Here is a 21,503-nt window from a genome sequence, read left to right as displayed (position 1 = left end):
ATAGACTGGTTTTGTAATTGGCGTTGCCATAGCAGGCAGATCACAGGAATGATTCCATGTGTGTGAAAGTCCTCACATTTGATTTTTTTAGCACAGCACTGACTTCAGACATTGTACACACTTCTGCGTTTTAGCAGTTTTGTCCCTTCCCTCTTATGCACAACCTATTATTCTGTCTACTGTCAAGGTTTGCAAAGGCACATTCATGTCATTTATGTCTGCAAATGGAATGAATGTGTTACAGAGAATGTACTTCTACATATAGATGTCTGCATGTGTGTATGCATATATACTTATAACAAACTCACTGACCTCCAGGAGGCGGTCCAATTAGAACCAGCCCATTCAACCCTGGCATGCCTGGATCCATAATTTCATACCCATAGTTCCTCCACCCCACCCGAGTTCAACATACATGCATACCATCCATTGTCCAGTTGTTATCGCAACCATGACACACCTCCAAACATTGCCCTCTCCCGAGCGTTAGGGGCCCTACATGTATGTTGTCCCAATCCATGTATTCTCAGGCTCTCCCACCATTTAGTCCTTGAACATACCTGCCCTTGCTTGTGTAATGGTTGGATGGCCAAATAGCCTATCAATCTTCGGGTAGTCCCACCAGGGACTACCCTCTGTGTGTAAAGTAGACTTAGCAGATCAACAATGTTAATCCCACTGGTAATATCCTGCCTGTGGTGTGAGTAGCAGTGCTCTGCTCACTCCTGCCCAGCTGGATATGACATACACTGACAGCACTATATAATACTGGGGTTGCTGTTGATTCCATTCTCATTACTTTTGTATGCTTTATTGTTACGTCGTTCTTGCTTCATATATATATATATATATATATATATATTATATATCTGTGCATACTTATATACATTTCATATGCTGGGCACTGCCTAGAGCCGTGCAAGCGTAGTCAGACTTGTTTACTGGTACTTATATATGTTTACTGCTGCTTATTTGTGCTTACTAGTGTCTTATTCATTATAACAGTGCCACTTTGATTGAATGATATTCAAGTTAAATATCTGATGCGATACTCTTATGTCAGTTTTACAGCAAAAATTCATCCCACATGGAAAATGATATGTGTTATTGTTGGGCTCGAACTGTGAATGCCTGTTGATTAGGCGGATGCTCTAAACACTACACTATTGACATTTACATTGATTCTGCATGTTTTTGTCTATTTGAATGAATTTGATGTGTGAGCTACGCTCGGCAGAGGGTAGCAACATGCAAACACGCTGCACTTTGCTTACACCTTCGATATTGCAGCAATAAAAATGTATAATAGGGACACAGGGAATCTAATTGTGAAAGTTCTAGGGACAGGGTTCAACATTCCACTACGGGCTTGTGTGTGTACTACTTCGATTTTATTTCACTGTTTGTGGACACTCTTGTATGCATAGCATACGTTTCGGTATCCACAGACACAGAATTACTGACTTACTATTAGGGGCGGGCTCTACTAGTAGGCATAGTAGATTTTGCAACTGTCAGGACATGTTTACGCCTCCACAGAGCACTTGTACACACCCCCTGCACTCACTTCTTTTGCACGTTGAGGGTGTGGCGGTGTGCCCTCATACATACTCATATGGCGCTGCTGCACCATCTGTTGTGAGGACGCTCGGCGCAAGGCAACCATCTTTGCGCCAAGCTTCTTGAATCCCGGGGTTAGTCTTTCATAATTACTTAAATTGTATTCATGTTTGTTTTCTTATAAGGCTTCCATTTTGTTGCTCCACATTCAAGTTTGGATCTAATATAAATAACAACCAATGATTTCATCATTTCTGATTTCCTAGACTTTACAAATCTTTTTACACATCTAAACCTATCTTTAAGTTAGCTATTATTAACCATTTTGTTGATATGAATAGAAAATCTCAAAGCTGGGTCTACCAATATACCAAGGTCCTTAAATGAATCTACAGATTCAATCACTGTGTGCTGTTGTAAATATTCACCTTTCAAGCTATGTCTCCCAATATGTCATATGCTTAGTTTTTTATGTTTATCAGCATACTATTCTCCTCAGCCCAAATAGTCAATTCAGTCACGTTCTTTTGCAGGCATGCCCTATCTGTAACTTATGTAATCAGTTTATCCATTTTCAACTCATTTGCATACAGACTGCAGAACACCTCAGATGAAAAAGATTGATCTGAAAGCTACAATCTAAACAAGTATGGTCCTAGGACAGAGCCCTGTGGGACATTTTGACTGTAACCCTGAATTTAAACTGTTCAGTTGCTGTATTATACTTGCCATATCCTATTTAAGCCATGCAGCTAGCCATCTTACATCAGTACCTAGTTGTTCTAATTTATTGATCAGTGTTTTGTATATGACCCTATCAAATGGTAGTGTTAATTCTATATAAATTACACAATTTATTATTTATAACTGTTATTATTATTGTCATAGAATATTCTGTTATAGGTGGTTATAGATCTATATGATGAAATTCTTCTTCTTTCAGCTTTTCCCGGTTAGAGGTCGCCACAGCGGATCACCTGTCTGCTCATGATTGGCAGTGGAGTTTTTTAAGGTGTCGAGTTGCCAGCCCGGCGCCCAACCTTCCACAGAAGGCACACACATGCACACACTCATGCCTAGGGCCAATTTAGAGTATCCAATCCACCTACAGCATGTCTTTGGGATGCAGGAGGAAACCGGGGCACCCGGAGGAAACCCACGTGACCACAGGGAGGACATGCAAACTCCGCACAGAAGGCACCCCAGCTGAGGATCAAATCAGAGAACCTCTTACTGTGAGGTAAAGAGATAACCCTGAAACCTAGTTAAGAGATATTCCTGAAACCAGTTGGTACCATGTGGCCTGATACCTATTACTAACAAATCTTTATAAAAGTATAGCTGTTGACATTTTCTTTACTTGTTGGTGCTTTAATTGTGTGATTTGATTCATATTTTATATATAATTAAGCTGATGCTGGTAATAGTAGGTGCAACCCTATTAATATTGACTGGTCATTGAGTATTTTAATATACTTAATAGTTTTAGGTGGCTTTATGTGCTTGTATCCAGCTAATGTATTTGTAAGGATTTATGGTTATTTTTATTTCTCTTTTTGCATTCCTACCGCTATAAAATTACAAAGTCATTGTTAAACTCTGATTTTCAGTGCTGAATAAACTTGGGCACAGCTACAACCCCGAGTTTCACACTTTACACCCAGAATTCTAAAATTAGCTAGCCATACTCTCAGTAAGCCTCTTGTGTACATTGTCAGTATGTCACTTACAAGAAAAATCTCCCTATATAGCTTCAAATATGTTGTAATTATTCCCCTGGCTAAATGTCCTTCTCCAATCTGTGCAAATGATTTTTACTGTCTTGTCAACCTCTATCCAACAGCTAAAACACTAGAAAACATAGTATATGAGATACTTCTTGACTGTTTACTAAAATATGGTATCCTCACAAATAGATAATATTGTTTCTGTCCTATCTTTAGCATGCCTAACAATTATACAGTCTCTAATGTCCCACATCCTTACAAACATTAAGCAAAGTAAAACTACAGGAGCCATTTTTTAAGATCTTGAGAAGGCTTGTAAAGCTATTTGCCATGTTATATTGCTGCATAAACTGTCAGACATAGGCTGCTCCATGGAAGGGGTACAATGGTTTGTAAACAAACATGAGAACATAACTTTCTAAGTGACTGGATCTTACAACACCACTCATACTGGGAACATAACACAAGTGGTTCCACAAGGGTCAGTGCTGGACCCTCTAGTATTTGTACTACATGTCAATGATCTACCCTGGAATCTACCTCAGATTAATTGTATAATGTGTGCAGGTGACATTGTCAGGACCAGGTCCAAAAAAAGGTTATTCAGAAAAGTGAACTTCAGAAGGATTTTGAAGCTACATGGAACTGATTTTGTAAAATGTGATGCTGTCTGGCACCTCTAGAAAATCAAATAACATTTCTAACTTCAGCATTATTGACACTCTGGGTACCTCTCTTGCTATGATTGTTTATTTAACCCACACCACAGATCAGGTCAACAAGGTATTAACTCAATTTAAAGTCTTATACAAAATATCTAACTTGTTGACCACCATAGTAGATAAGCCATTGCGAAAAAATGTCCTCCCCAGACTGGAATACTGCCTCCCCTTAATTACATTTCTGTCTGCTTATAATACTTTGCTCATTTAATCAGCTGTGAATAAAATACTTAGAGTCACACATCTACCTAGTGAGCATGAGCATCAGTGTACTGCTCGATTCAAACAATTGCCTACCTTTTTCAATGCACTTATCTGACCACCTCTCCATAGCATAGCCTTAAAAAGTGGTGGTGTTTAGTTATATAGGCCTCAAGTCACACTTGGCATGTGTGAACGAGCTTTCTCCAGAATAGTTTCAGCTATTTGGAACAATCTCACAGAGAATATTAGAAATATAGACCAACTACTGACTTTCAAGAAAACACAAAGAGACCATCTGTTCAGAAAAAGTAAATGTAAGTGCTGTAGGGACATGAGCTGATGCAATAGTACACTAGGTCTTAGGTTTCACTGTAATGTTGGTTCCACTCCAAAATGTGAAGGTTTACTCTGTTTTATACTACCTTAGGAGAGCAAAAGTGATGCAAACTAAATTTTCTCCTCCCTCTTCTTTTTGGCAGAGACAGGTAACATTCCCAAGCTGATTCCTAGTCCATTACACTGCAGTGACATTTTACAGCACTGTGAGGTGTGCAGTATGCTTGCAAACAATTATGTATTTGTAATGAATTTCTGTACATTACATATTTAACCATTAACAATTAATGCATTCCTGGAAGTGTTGTCTAATGTGTTACGTATTCACTATCATCCCTTGGCTATGTTTTGTACATGCTATCTTTATAAAATGCCTGAATGGCAGTATTTTATCTTTGCATTTCTAAGTGGCTTTCTTACTTGTTATTCCATTTGCAAGTGTGGCCCAGTTCTTGGCTGAAAAGTGTTCCTGGACCAGTTCACTTATTTCGCTAACAAAGAATGAATAAATAAATAAATAAATAAATAAAGACCTGAGTGGTCAAAAAACTGAAAGCTTTTGTTAGGACTGTTTTGTTGGTAGATCTCTTACAACTTCATTCACCAACCCTATCCTCTGTCCCTTTCATTTCTCTTCACACCACCCCTTCTGAAATCAATGTGGAGCAAATCATTTTGGCACTTTCCATAATAAAAAAAAACACTACTTTTAAGAGTCCTCACAATATCCCTGAATAGCTGCTGAGAAGCATAAAGTCCCCCCTAGAAAAATCCATCCATCAGCTCTTCCTCCAGAGCCTCTCCACTGGTTATATCCCCAAGGTGTGGGGAATAGCAGTTGGAGTCATTCTATTGACCCTGGGAATTACATGGCTATTAGCCCACTAATATTGTTTGCATGGTTATGGAACATAACTGATCTACTAAACAATTATATAGGTGACTTTATATCTCTGAATACACACCAGTATGGCTTTGCAAAAGGTGGATCATGGCTGCTCAACCTAGTTGAGTTTTTTGAAAAGGTTACTGAGACCATGGATAAGGAGCATGCCATCCACACTGCTTATCTGGAGCTTGTCAATACCTGTGATACTATCCCCTTTGATGGGGCTATTGACAAATTCTTCTAATTCAGAATTAACCTATACATAGTTCACTGGATAGGTAATTATTTGTTAGACTCAACTCATATTATTAAGGTCAAGGGGTGCTTGCTGTAGACATATAAATGTCACCAATGGTGTCCCACAGCACGCTGTCCTAACCCCATTCCTCTATGGTATATATTTCTCTAATATAATGTAGATATCAAGAGACTATGGCTAAGCAAGTTGATGATGATTGCAAACTAGGAATGGTCGTCAAATCCCATTCTTATTCTCGAAGTCTCCAACAAGGATTGGATCAAATATATCTGGTGCATTAATCATGAGCTTACCCTCAGTACCAAAAAATTCACCATCATTTCCTTTAGTGAAGCTAGCATCACTACTGCTTACCATACACATAAGATTCTACTCAAATATAACACTGTCATCAGGGTCTTAAATATATATGTTGATAACAGGTTCTCCTTTGAACACCACATTTTTGTGGTGGTTAGAAAGTCCTCCTGCCTTGCACACTTCAACCTTTGTGATATCTTATCAATGTCTATAGAAGTTACACTCCCACTGCATTCATCCCTTATTAGGCTTTATCAATGAATATAATGCAGCTCATACCATTTACCTCACTAAGCTCCTAAACCAGCTTGAAAGACCTCAGTGTTTTCTCACCAAAAAAGATCTCAGGTTTCAGTACTCTTCACTACTCTGAAAGACTAAAATTCCTGTCCTTTTACTCAGTGTCATGCACGCTCCTGAGGGTTGCCATCTGCTTAGTGTTCCATGTTATGAATGACCCAGCTCTTTCACCTAAATGTGACCAGTGATAAAGAAAGTGCCTGCTCTAGAGAACTAAGCCGATATTACCACATCAGCAAAGCCAGAAGATGTGGCACATACCAATCCCAAAGGATCCTCTATTTTTGGAATAGACTGTCCTTACCTATCAAGCAGATTACCTCCCACTGGCAACCTTTAAAACAAATCTGGATGACTTGATGAGGATGGTACATTTTTACTAGTTTTGGGTGATGTGGTTATGCTTCTTAATTATCTCATTGTTTGTAAACTTAGTAAGAATCTAGGAACTATACATAGTGCTCCATTTATGTCACCTTTATCTATGTTAAGAAATATCTCATCTGTTAGGGTCCATTGTGCAATCATTGTGCATTCAGCTTGTCCTAAAGCAGTGTTGTTTCATGGACAGACTGTATTACACAAGATACTGAGAAAGTTGAATATAATCAATTATTTGTAATATATATCCTAGATTAGATGAGAAAGAAATGGGGTGAAAATATTTGCATTGATGTGTTTTATTTAGTAAAGGTTTTATTAATGCTATGCTCCAAAAAGATTGTAAGAATGCACAAGAGATTTATTGATAAATTATTAACAGTAGTTTATGAACCGTGGTAATAGATTATCTGAACTTGTGCAACAATTGATGGGAATCTGATCAAGTAGTCATTCGATGTTTTTGAGTGTGGTTCATTAGAAGTGGAAAAGTGATGTATATGAGGGAGTAGAGGGTGTTTGTGATGGGAAGGTGGGAAGGAATAATGATCTGAAACTTGTGGTAGGTTACTGAATTTCATTAAGAAGTTGGAACTAGTAGCATCCTTGTGTGCTTGGAATGATGTCAAAAAGGCTGACTGCATTCCAAAAAGTTTGGGGTTTATCTACTAGGCATTATTGTTGAGACTTAGACAGCTTTCTTTATGTCTGTATGCAGCTTCTTTGGACGGGCTATGGAGTAGAGTGAATTTGTGTGTTTGAGGTAGAGTTTTGTTTATTTCTTGTGTCAAGCATCATTCATGAGGCCAAGAAGGTCTTTAGCATTTTTATTATCCATAGGATTTTTAATGACTCTGTATGGTGCTGTTACTATGGAAAGGAATTTGTTTTGAAGTTGTAAGAGGATACTGGTATAAGCTATAGCATTCCACTTAGGGTCTTGTGAGGTAAGTACTGGTGCCTATCCCAAGGTGAAGAGGCAAAATTTCATATTGTTTATTTATTAAGTTTTTGCCAGGGTAGTACACTGATCACAACAGATCATTTGTAGTCACAACCAGGGTAAATGTCCTTCAGAGATTTGATTCTGTAAAATAATCGGTTTTGCTGCACATTTTATTGTAATGTTATTTAGCTTGAAAGTGACAGGACAGTGGTCACTAAAGGGGCTCCTAACAGACAAAATGTTACTGGGATTGCTGGTAATTAACAGAACAAGCAGAGGGTAGCGATGTCAGTTTAAAATAGGAAGGCCCTTCAATATGTTGAATAAGATCAAAATCTGCCAGAAAATCATAGATGTAATTTGAGGGGGTCTCTTAAGGTTTAAATTGAAATCATCAAAAATTACAACATGTTTGTACTTGGAGAAAATACTTTTGTGATTGAGCAACTGGAATTTCTTAGCAGAGAATGACAGTGGTTTATACGAGTGCTGGTGGACGTTTGATTAGTAGCCATTTAGGATTTGAGTCTAAAGTGGAGTTTACCTGAGAGATTGTCTTTATATCAATATGTAAATTATATAAAAGTCAAGTTCCACTTCCTGTTCTGCTGTCAGATAATCCATTAAATGATAATACATATTAGTGCTGTTATTTTTAAGCCAGGAGTCACTGATAGCAAATAATGCTGGAGTTTAAGAGAATAAGGAAGCACTTATATTGTATAATGTATTCCTGTTACTACTATAATTTAGATGGGAGCAGGGCAAGGGGTTAGTAGTTAGTTTCTGGATATACTGGAATATAGTAATGGTCTGGAGTTAAACTCTGTGTTTGGCCTTATTAATTCATAAAATTAGTGGTGAGCATTTAGACAGATAGCTTGGAAATTTAATGAAATTCTTTGATATTGGAAGAGTGGGTAGGCAAGGAGTGAATTATATATAGTACAGAAACATAAAGATGAATAGTAGCACATGACTGGAAGAGTCAGCAGAATTGGGATGGCAGAGACTTGACTGATGCTGGTTTGCCTATCCATTAGATAAAGAATTATTCGATCTTGTCCTGAGAGCTTCACCTGGGGAATGGCCCATTTATTGCATCTGACTCCATATGGATTATGTGTGCATATGCCCAACCAACCGTGTGCATGTCCTAACCAAGCAGTGTGACTTTGTAGAAGCAGATACAATTTATCTGGAATAGCAGGGCACTGCACTAGGTAATCTGACCACCAGGCAAGGGCTAGGTGTATAAAACAGAAAAGATTATATCTCAACATGATAGCCACTTGCTTCAGCTTTTGGTCAACAAAGCCTGAGAATGAAAGGCATGCACCTGGAAGGCTCATCCCCTGTGAGAGTAGGAGAACTCCTTCAGAGTGATGTTTGGTGCTTCATTGACAGGCAATGTGGCAGTAATATGGCTTGCAATCAATAAGGATAATCCATGTGAGTGCTTTGCGATGCTTCTGGGGTGTATGGAGACATGAATGGAAAGGGTTGGGATATGGCATAATGGCTAAGGTGTGTACTTCACAGACAAGACGTACAGTGCTTGATTCTCACTAATGGAAATTGGACAGGCTTGAAATGGTCCACAAAGATGGCTAGCCTAGTATTTACCTATGAACCTAAAATGTATCAAAAGGGTCTTGTAAGGACTTGATGGCAGCAGAGAAAGGGCCAAAAAAATTAAGCAGAGAATAAGCCTAAACAGAAATAATTAGTGGTCTTTAAATATACTGGACACTGACAGTTATGGATATGTATGGGCTACAGGCTGCATCAGAAAAAAAATTACACTAGAAATTATCTGATTGGCTCCATTATGTATTATTCACCATGTTAAAGAGGTTTTAATGTAACTGCTTTTTACTACTGATGTGTTTTAGCTATGACAAAATAACCTACCCTGAAGCCAGCCTGTAGTATCAACAGCACAAGTGAATATATTGTCTGCATGATATTTTTATACTTTGAGCATTACATACATTTTGTTTCATTAAACATTCTCTCTCTCTCTCTCTCTCTATATATATATATATATATATATATATATATATATATATATATATTTATTGCTATCAACCTGACCACCCATAAGCTCTGAAAGATTTCATTAATTCAATTTGCCTCACTTCATTGGTTGCTGAAAAAGAGATTACATTTGCTATACCAGTCTGAACATACCATATTAAAATGTATTGTCAAGCTATTTCTATCAACCTATATGATCCAGTATAAAGAAATACTAAGATGTTATATTTATTTATTTTAGGCAATTCAACTTACTACTTCTGGGACAGGCCAGATAAAATAGGATTCCCTGTTGTGATGCCAGATGGAACCAGTTTCTTCAAAGGACCAGGTCTTGGAACATCAGCATTTATAGCACATAACAGGCTAAACAGCAGAGAGTTTGTCAAAGGAAATGATGCCTTTGTTCTCATAAGCGTGGAAGGTATGTAGAAAATGTGTGACCATTCATTGTTTACTTAGTTGAGCAGAGTAGGGGGGTACTAAATAATTAGTCTAATCATTTTGGTTAAACTGTTATGGTAAATATATATGTGTGTGTGTGTGTGTGTGTGTGTGTGTGTATATATACATATATATATATATATATATATATATATATATATATATATATATATATATATATATACATATATATAAAACAATGTTTCATGTATTTGCTTGTAAATAAATGATAAATGGTGGTGTTGATGCCACATATTTAATGATCCACAAAAATATATGCCACAGCACTCACAATTATAATACACAGCTCTGTAAAGGGTTATGCCCTGTGTGGTTTGTCTTCTATTGCAGCAGTAGCATCACTCATGAAAATTAACAAAATACACACTTACTAAGAGAAAAATACCATGGGCATGATATAAACTTTAAGGGCAAGGCTTATGCACCAGGGTCAAGAAGAACAGATTAACTGACATACTCTTTGTAGTTTCAGTTTAATGGTACTTTCTAACTCAGAAAATGAGCACCATTTATCTGCTGCTTATTGTTGAAAGTCTGATAACCATGTACTTTCTTAAACATTTTAGGCAAATCATTTTTCTAATGTTTTCAGCACCATTTTGCATCTCAGAAGGTTATAGTACACTGTGTAACATGTATTTTCAATGCACAATTATAGATCCAGTATTTACTTTCAGTTGTTTTTTAAGCTGATGAGGTGTTTGGGTAAAGATGGACTTCCTGTCTACATACACTCTTGCAGACAAGGCCAGGGACAATTTATAAAACTTTCAGCTTCCATATCCATGCCTGTCGAGCATGGTACATATGTATATTATGGTAAAGGAGGAATCTGCAGCAGACATGTCTTTCATTGCTGGCTGCATGGTGCCTTCACTGTGTAGATAACAGTAGTTGGTCTGGTTGTAACCAAGTGCTCATGTGCACTGCAGTCTACTGCAGGATGAGTTTTTGCAGCCATTTGTTAAAATTGTAGTTTGATTCATTTTCCTGTCCTGCAAAGATGGTGCTGTAGTTTGGACCTATGTTCGGCCATCGAATGGACTACCCATTGAACAGATGAACCCATCTCACACACAGAAGTGTTTTACCCCCACACTTCCCTTACTATATATACCAACTCCAAGACCGCACTACAGTGGAGAAAAAGGGTTTGAAACACTTCCATGTGTGAGACGGGGAAGTGTTGGACAAGTATTTACTTACCCTGTCGATGAAATAAAAGGTTGCCGAGTGAACTTTTGACACTTATTAGTCGATGTTCAGCTGTTTGATGGCTAGCCTATTTGATGGCTGACAATAGACTCCTGTTGTTCAGCTATGTTTTGCTGGACAGCATATCACTTTTAGTAAGCCACTGGGTCCACAGCTTCAGGTGACATTGCAGTATGTTTGCAGGTGTAACCTCCTAATTCTGTGGATATTTTATAGTATTTATTTACAGGAGTGTATCATTTGCATACATATTCCTTATCTGGACTCTTCCAGGTTCACACTAGTGTTTGCCTCCATGCTGCAGAGTAAACCTTCATTTTGGGAATTATGTAGGTCTCTAGAATATATTTTTTACTGCATGCACACCATAAAAAGTCATGAACCACATTTATGAATCCCAGGCAATTAGAAAGTAACAGCACTTTTCAAATTCAAACTTATTCAGAACCCGAAAGTGTGAAGCTACCAAACATCAGTCTTAATGTATGCCTATTTCAGCAACAACCTAAATTACAAAGAAAAAATGCAAACATATAACAATATAAAAAGAGATATGAGTAAAAAGCCATTAAGTACTATACAAAGTAAAGTGACACAAAACTTCATTTCCACAAAGCTCTTACATTTAACGTTACATTGCCTTCAGCAATATTCTGCATTATGTGTAACTACTTTGTTGGATGCAGAATGAGTATTTCTTAGGGTGCGACAAAGTTGTGTATATCATGACAAATGTTAGTATATGTAAATTTGCTTCTACTAATGTCTGTGAGATATTTTCTTTTCAACACATCAATGAAAATAAAGACATATTTAAGCTGAGCACATAAAGTATATGGTACAGTCTTACAGACTGAGTGGCCGTGTGTACTAAATGTCTTATTGGTGCTATGGAATTTGAGTGAAGGAAAAGACAGGCCCCGAGATTTAATAAAGCCTACACTAAGTGTATACAATATGTATTCAATAAAATTCTTATCTCATTTTTGTGTTTTCTAGTCACTCAGAAAGATTACACTAAGTGTACATGTAGTCTACACTTTGTGGTAACCTTCATGAATCCTGTCAATATTTAAAGCAGCAAAAATATCAGCAGGAAAACTAAAATTAGGAGGAAGAACCTTTGTGTCATGTCTGTGTTGTCTGCTCCTCAGAACAGCGTACACTTAGTGTAGGCTTTGTTGAATCCAGCCCAGGATTAAAGAATAGATTGATCACGTGTTATAATGCTCAAAGTACTGATCAAAAATAGTTATTCAGAACAGTACATGTCTATCATTCAGGAGGTTAAAGGCAGCAGATCAAACAAGAATGATTGAATTGTTGCACCAATCAAAAAGACCCAGTCATAAAGAAACATCCCAAAAGCACCACCCCATTTAATATATTTAAAGTCATAATACCAAACCTATATATGTATGTATACACACACACAAAAAAAAAAGTATATATATATATATATATATATATATATATATATATATATATATATATATATATATATAAGGCCATCAAACATATATACAAAAAAATATACATACAAAAATACTAATTATACCATGACCCCCATTAATATTCCAAAACGTGTACGCTGATTGGCCAGCGTGCACATTGTAAATCGATTTATACTAATGGAAAAAGGTTCGGTCGCCCGGACTTTTTCCATTAGTATAAGTCTCTTTTAAAACACTGTCTCACTATGTTAAAAGAGTTTAACATAGCGACACAGGTTTAAAAAAAGCAACGGAGATCTTTGTTGCTTTTTTTAAAGCTGTCTCGCTATGTTAAACTCCTTTAACATAGCGACACAGTGTGTAAAAAGCAACGGAGATCTTGCTTTCTCCGTTGCTTTTTTTTTTAAACCTGTCTCGCTATGTTAAATGGGTTTAACGTTGCTTATTTTAAAGCTGTCTTGCTATGTTAAACCCATTTAACATAGCAAGACAGGTTTAAAAAAAAAGGCAACGGAAAAAGCAAGATCTCCGTTGCTTTTTACTGTTTCGCTATGTTAAATGGGTTTAACATAGCGAGACAGCTTTAAAATAAGCAACGGCCGTTGCTTATTTTAAAGCTGTCTCGCTATGTTAAACCCATTTAACATAGCGAAACAGTAAAAAGCAATGGAGATCTTGCTTTTTCCGTTGCTTTTGGCCACAGCTCTGATGTACTGCGTAGGCATGCACAGTACATCAGAACTGCCGCGGATACCAGACAGCTGCGGAAGGGCAGCAAAGAGGCATTATACAATGCCATTATTTAAGAAAAGTAATTATTTCTTTTCTTAAATAATGTCATAGTATAATAGCAATAACCCACACCTGGGTGTGGGTAATGCAGGATTTACCCACGGTTGTCTTTGTTTGGTCGCCGGGCTCGCCCTCGGGACCAAACCACGCCAACTGTGGGTAAATCCCGCATTACCCACACCCAGGCGTGAGTTATTGCTATAATATTCCTTAGTCATCTAAAATCATGCATAGGAACTAATTATTAGAAAAATGCAAATTAAAATAATTTCAAACACGTATAACTAACATATATATATATATATATATATATATATATATATATATATATATATATATCTATATATATATATATATATATATATATATATATATATATATATATAAATATGTGTGTGTGTGTGTGTGTGTGTGTGTGTGTGTGTGTTTTGAAATGTTTTTTTTTTAAAGGCACACATATATGCACCTCATCTTTCTAATGTTTTCAATTTCAGGATGCATTTAATGGAAGGGCCATCATTAAGACCAGGAATGAGTGTGCATTCAGACTTAGTTGCCAAGACAGCTCTGATTTAAAGAATTGTTATTGGTTAATTTGTGTACTTTGAATGCTATTTAAAAGTACATTTTATTGATATGTTTTTAAGATCTGAAGAAGTGTCATTGAGACGTGAATGCGCTTATCTTGTTGAATAAATCATTGATGCAGTTCTGTGCCTTGATTTCCTCTTTTTTGTTATATTTGTGCTGTTTTTGTATATTTGGGGATACCTTAACCTTTCCCCAGCTGCTTATTTTTTGGATTTACTTCCAGTGTAACCATCACTATCTTACTTGCACTATGACCATATTTGGTGAGTGTCAGCAGCTATCATATGGAGTATAGTTATTACGAGCAGACACATGTCAATCCATCTTAGATGTAAACTGCAAAATATATACACTTACACACACACACACACACACACACACACACACACACACACACACACACACACACACACACACACACACACACACAAAACAAAAACAAAAAAAAAAAATACAAAAAATAATACATTTGGTAGTATGGTGAAACAAGAAATTCCAAAATACATGAATATAAGCCAACAAAAATATAGCCTCATACATCAGGGTCACATCAAATTGCTAATGGAGGCATTTCTCCATTGCTATCCAGCACTGGAATTGTAACATTAAAGTACTAAAAATCATTCCATCTATCATAAATTACCAAAATAATCTATTTTCAAGAGGTCAGCAGCAGAATCCCATTTATTGAACTATGAATCCGACTAACCAAACTGACATGTTTCCAGTTGCTGTAAAGAGTTTCTGATTTACGAATCAATATTAATGAATAGTAAATAGCAAGCATTCACCAACTTGAAAGGGTCCCATGTGAAAGAGTTTAGTAACCAGAATAACAGCTTAGGAATTATAGATAAGTATTCATAGTAAAACCTAACATTTCAATGTGAATATACCATTCTTCAGGAGGATATTAGTATTAGAGGAGGGTGAAAAGACAACATGTAAGTGATTCTGTCTCATTCGAGTATTGTGAAACTTTTAAGGTCAACTTTGCTAAAATAAACTACATAGGTGTTAGGAGCAAAAAAGTAATTTTGAGTACCTATAGTACCTATAGTACCTATCTGTGAAATACAGAAAACCTTTGAAAATGCCTCAGCATCAGTAGATGGGCAATTATATTGCGCGGATGGCGCAGTGGTGCAGCGGTAGCATTGTTGCCTCACAGCAAGAGGTTTTCTGGTTCAATGCTGGGGTGCCTTCTGTGTGGAGTCTGCATGTCCTCTCTGCGTTCATGTGGGTTTCCTGTGGGTGCTCCGGTTTCCTCCCATGTTACCAAGACATGCATCTGGAGCATTTCTCCCCAGGCATCCGCTGAAAATTGGCTTTGTTCCAAGTCAGACTTTCCCAGTTACAAATAATAAATAAATAAAATATTATAAAATTAATCAGAAGTGTCATAAACTTCAAAATGTTGAGTCATTACAAGCTCATTTACACATAGGGAAGAAGTCCTAAACATTCTCCACTGACAAATTTATGAACATCAGCAATAAACTGGAAAGTTTTGGAAATTTATGCAGCACCAGAAAAACCACTAAAGGAACATAAATTATTTTATCCTATCAAATACATGCATTCTCCATCTGTATCTGACTTCTTGAAACCCAGTAGCATGTTATAGATGAGAAGAATAAGATTATATTCCTTTATCGTAAAGAGACCTGCAGTAGTCCCCTTCAAACAAGAAAAAAATAAATAATATGAATCATTGCCCATTGTTGTTTCTTTACCATGGTTGTGGGGAAGACATGGCTTGTTTAACAAGCAGTGGCCACTGCTCACACCAGAAATCAGACTATTCCCTAAGGTCTGTAAAGTCTGCAACATCAAGGATTTTCTGAGTAGATTTGTGCCACTCAGCTTTGTATTTTTCTATGATAGGAAATCAAAATATGATTTATTAAAATGTCTGCAAAAGCAACATTTGGCATCATTTCATTCCAGTTTTTCAGTTGCATCTGACCCTTATATCAGTTCCACAAGCAGCTGCCTCTATCCACAGAGTTTGTTAAGCAGGTAGAGAATGGTTGTTGATTGCTGTACCTTTCTTCTCACACACATAATACATGTCCGCACACACATGCACATACATGCACACATGCACACACTCAGGAAGAACAATGCAAATTTACCAAATTCACCTATTGCATGTCTTTAGAATGTGGGATGAAACTGGAACACCTGCAGAAAACCCATGCAAGTAAAGGACGGCATGCAGACTCCACACGATGGCATTCCATCTGACCATTGAACCAAAAAGCCTCTTACTATGAGGTGACAATGACACTCACTGCACTGCTACGCTGTCCATTTGACATTACACTGTTCAATAAAAAGAAAAATGATGGCCTACACATTGTTCCCAGTATAGTGCTATTCAATGTGAACAAGCAGGCCTACACATTGTTCCCAGTATAGTGTTATTCTATGTGAACAAGCAGGCCTACACATTGTTCCCAGTATACTGCTATTTTATGCGAACAAGCACTACAAAGACTGTAAGCACTGTAGTACTAGTGTTTGAACTGTTGCATCATGCACTGCTAAAGTAGCACTGTTTTGCACAATATATTTAAATGCACATCTGATAGGAAAACATATTTTCTGTGTGGAGTTGTGACATTCTACTGTGCATTTTATGGTGATAGAAAGTCAGATACAGATTTTAAAATGCTTATGGAAACAAACAACCATTTTACTGGATATTTAAGAAAACTGACAGGGCATTAACTATAAATACCAGAGCACCATTCTGTGCTAATGTGCTAGAAAGATTGTTAACAGTGTGGTGCTATTGTGTGATAATCTTTTTGTGCAACATTCAGTAAAAGTAGTATTGCCTTAAGCAATACATATCAATATAGATTTGATGGAGAAACAATCATCTGAGTACAGTTGTGACATTTTCCTTTGCACTTTGTCATGATAAGAAAGCAGGACACAACATTCTAAAATGTCTGCAGTATTTGAGATTGTACTTTTAAAAAAAAAAATAAGTTCTGTAGTTCTGCAGTTATTTTAAAATGACTTAGTTTGTTTTCCCATCATGATAAAATGCAAAACAAAATGTTGCATCTCCACTCAGAAAAGCATGTTTCCATGTCAGCTGTGTATGAGTATGCATTGCATAAACAACATTCATTTTATTATCTATTCATGCAAAAATATAACACACAGTCACATAATGTTGCTTACAGAGAGTGTGAGCAACATAGCATTATAAAATACTAGCTTTGTATAGTTAGTGGAATAATTTCTACATTTTCCATTTACTGCCTTAGTTCAGCTCTGCAATGCATTATATGGTACTCTCTTGTTTAACATATAGTGTAAATAACAATGCTTTGTACAATACACATTTATGCACAACTGACAGAGAAACAACCTTTTCTGAATGGAGCTGTGACATTCCACTTTTTAATTTATCATGATAGGAAAGCAATATACAACATATTAAAATGTCTGCAGAAACCTGCACTTAACAGAGTACTATTGAATAAAAAGGAGAAAAGCACACTGTTAACAGCATACAGCTGCTGACTGGTTACAAGTCCTGTTCTGAGATTCCAGTTGGGTAGGTGGAGGTTGCTTTCTGTAACTCTGACATCATGCCTTGCATTTTGTAGCAATAGAAAACAACATATACTTTATTAAAATGTTTCTGGAAAGCAACATTTGACATTGGAGTACTTTCTCAAGTGGAGCTGTGACATTTTGCTTATATATATATATATATATATATATATATATATACATATATACATATATACATATATATGTGTGTGTGTGTATGTGTCGGTCTCTCTCTCTCTCTCTCTCTATATATATATATATATATATATATATATATACACACACACACACACATATATTTTATATATATATATATATATATATATATATATATATATATGTGCATGTGTGTGTATGTGTGTCTGTCTGTATATATATATATATATATATATATATATATATATATATATATATATATATATATATCACCTATATTCAACACAGGGTAGAACACCAAACAAGCCATGTATTTCAGCTCATGCTGGGGAATCTGCAAGTAAGCCAGTAGAGAAATATCGTCCCTTCAAAACAGACTGGACATTCCAAGCCAAGAGCTTGGAAAAAAACAGCTAAAATAAAACATTTATGTGTTGTTTTCAGCAAGCAAGCAGACCCTTGCAGAAGGGTTTTATCCCCTTACTTATAATTACCTATGCAAAGTTTTTACAACCTTAGAGTAGAAAATTATTTCTGTAAAACACAGTCTCACTTAAGTGAGGTTGGATAATCATGGCAATATGCTTTGAACATGGACTTTATGTGAAATACACAAATTGTGTAAATGTCCAGTAAAGGCACTACTCAGGTTCAGATCCAGGATGTTCCTCCCAATAACTCCCTTCTGTGTATCTTTATCATTTCTCCTGTGAATATAAACATCTCCCAGTAGGACTACAGACACAGAAGCTGGCACTCTCTGATGCACTTCATCCATCTTCTGTAAGAAGGCTGAATATTGTACATAGCTGAATGGCAGGAAGCATAAACAACTGTCAGACTTTATTTTTCTGGGACTTGCCACCACACTGAAGCAACCCTATCATCCTTTGTACTGAGCAACAACCACACAGCCCTCACCCGGAGAATTATGAGTATCCCTACATTTCCTACATACCAGTATGCTTAATAAACCTTAATATATCCTGTCATGAAACTGTGTACTACTGCTTGAGATATTTAATATTTGTAATAAACAAAACAATACAGGATTTAGCTCTTTCATTCCCCATGTACTGAGAAACTTCCTCACAAATAATAACCATGTAATTCCCTGTCCTTAAATACTTAATTATCAAATAAGCTGTATAATTAATCAAGTCCCTTAAAGTATACATATAAAATAGCCATTACCTGTAAATCAATATGCCTGAAACTAAAATAATCAAAAATATAACTGTAAAATATGTGAAACCTATATCAAGCTAATAACATCCATCAAATTCATATCAATTTTTAACATTGTTTAAATATATTTTAAAACATTTTATTATACAAAACTCTGGAAATTGATCAACTATATATATAAAAAAAACCTTTACAACGTATCAGCTCATGAAGTCAAGGCACTACAAATACTAATTTTTCATTCAAGCCAGGGGAAAGAAGAGGCTTCCAACAATAACTGCCAATAATGATCCCCATATTATAAATACGTTTCCCAGTTACCCTTCCTGTTATTCCTGACCACTTTTTCCAAACAAAAAAAAATATTTTTTTTAATTCAAACATTTGGTGGCATGCTTACTAATGGCATTATTCACATCTTTTCTTTTAACAGAATAGCTGTGCTGATAAATGCATCTCTTCAAATTAAGCTCAGTTTATCTAGTATAGAACACTGAGCAAAAAGAACAAATAGCAATGTATATAACCCCATTGGTATCACAAGTATATATTCCTTTTACCACTATTGGATTGGGGTACTTTTTTACATTACTATAAATACTTCCCATATGAATTGCCACAGCAAACATTTCCCACATTTTACCATCTTACTATTTACATCTCTGCTTCCTTTAATCCCTTTGTTTGCTCCTTCTAACAGTGACTTAGTATTCTGCTTATATACTGTCATGGGGTGGTTCCCTAATTTAGGGATCAATCCCAAAGTCCCACAAACCCCATTCCAATTCCTGTTTAAAATGTCTTTAACATTTTAAGCATTATACTTAAAAGCCATCGCCATAGCCCCATTATAATTATTCTTTTCTTGTACCTGGGGCTGTATACTACCTGGATAGCTAATAACAGGTAAAAACCCTTCAATCTGCTTACCACGAATTTCCTTTGAAATCTTATCCAACAACTTAGTTGGATATTTCCTTTCCAAAAGCATTGTCTTCAAATTATATAATTCCCTTAGAAAAGTCTCATCTTCAGAGACTAACTTAGATAATCTCTCTATTTGTCCCTTTACTAAATTTATTTTTTGCCACCAGGGTTGGTTACTGTCATAGTGAAGGAAGCTATTAGAATAAGTTGGCTTTCTAAAAATAGTGCTTTCATATCTATTGTCCAACCTACTCTTCTTAATATTCACCTCCAAAAAGTGAAAATCTTCAATATTCTTTTCCATAATAAATTCCAAAAAGGAGATAGAGCTGTTAATTTAATTAAAAAACGCCATAAAATTTCACCATCACCCCACAAGACAATAAAAATAGAATCTAGGTAGTGAAAATAATGTAACAAATAATGAGCATATGGTGAAACAATGATGGTGTACAAAAACATATTGGCAAAATCGGGAGTCACTGTTGCCTCCATTGCCACTCCCGTTATGTGCTTATAAAACTCCCCAACAAAATGTATATAATTGTCAGTCAAGACAATTTTTATACCTCCTGTCATGATGTTTATATCTTCCTGACTGCACTGCTTCTTGAAAATTAAAGCATCATTAAACTTATTTAGTTCCTCTTAATGAGGAAGGAATGTAAATATATCTTTCACATCCATTCCAACAAAAATAGTGTCCCCAATATACATACTCTTCCCCATAGCTATTAAATATGCAAAGAATCAGTTAAAACATGTTCCTGTCCATTAAAAAAAAATTTGTTTCAATTTTAAGTACTTTGCTATGGGTTCAGTCACTGAGCCTCCAACTGCCAAAACTGGTTTCAGTGGGGGATTGCATACCCCATTATTCACCTTTGGAATGCCAAATATAGAGGGAACAATTATTTATTTGTTTTACTCTTAAAAATCCATGATTTTATTTAGTATGCCATATTCTATTTGTATATCAACTAACCATGAATTAATTTTACAATGTGCTATATTCACTTCATTTCTTGTTGCAGTACAAAAATAATTGTTTCATATAAATATTCTAACATCTTTTGGGAGTAATCAAAGTTGTTCATAATTACAACACTCCCCCTTTATCAGGTTTCATTATTCTAACATTGTTGCTACTACCCAAACTCTTAAGCAGTGAATTGTCTTCCTTTGTCAAATTAGAAGAGGCCGTAGTGGTGCCGCGGTTAGCTGGAGCGCCTTCTGTGTGGAGTCTGCATGTCCTCTCTGTGGTCGAGTGATGTATAAAGACATGTAGGTAGGTGCGTGCATGTGACTGAATGGGTGTGCCATCTTTGAAGGTTGGGCATCAGGCTGGCAACTCGGCACCATAAAAATGCACTGCTAATCATTAGTGGACCAGAGTTCCGCTGTGGTGACCCCTAACCGGGAAAAGACAATTATATGTCAAATTATAAAACAGTACCTTAGAAAACATTTTA

At 36.2% G+C, this 21,503-nt stretch overlaps 1 protein-coding gene across 1 annotated transcript in view; it reads left to right on the top strand.

The window, feature by feature from the left end:
• Window positions 1–21,503, top strand: part of LOC122797066 (meprin A subunit beta-like) — a 380,136-nt gene that overhangs the window by 292,547 nt on the left and 66,086 nt on the right. The window contains exon 9 of the mRNA XM_044065841.1: window positions 9,906–10,088. Within this exon, the coding sequence (XP_043921776.1) occupies window positions 9,906–10,088 (183 nt within the window). The remainder of the gene's footprint in view (window positions 1–9,905; window positions 10,089–21,503) is intronic.

This window comes from Protopterus annectens, chromosome 3.part0 (assembly GCF_019279795.1).
Source record: "Protopterus annectens isolate FY-2018-M chromosome 3.part0, PAN1.0, whole genome shotgun sequence".
NCBI classification, from domain to species: Eukaryota; Metazoa; Chordata; order Ceratodontiformes; family Protopteridae; genus Protopterus; species Protopterus annectens.
This window is presented reverse-complemented; position numbering and strand designations above follow the sequence as displayed.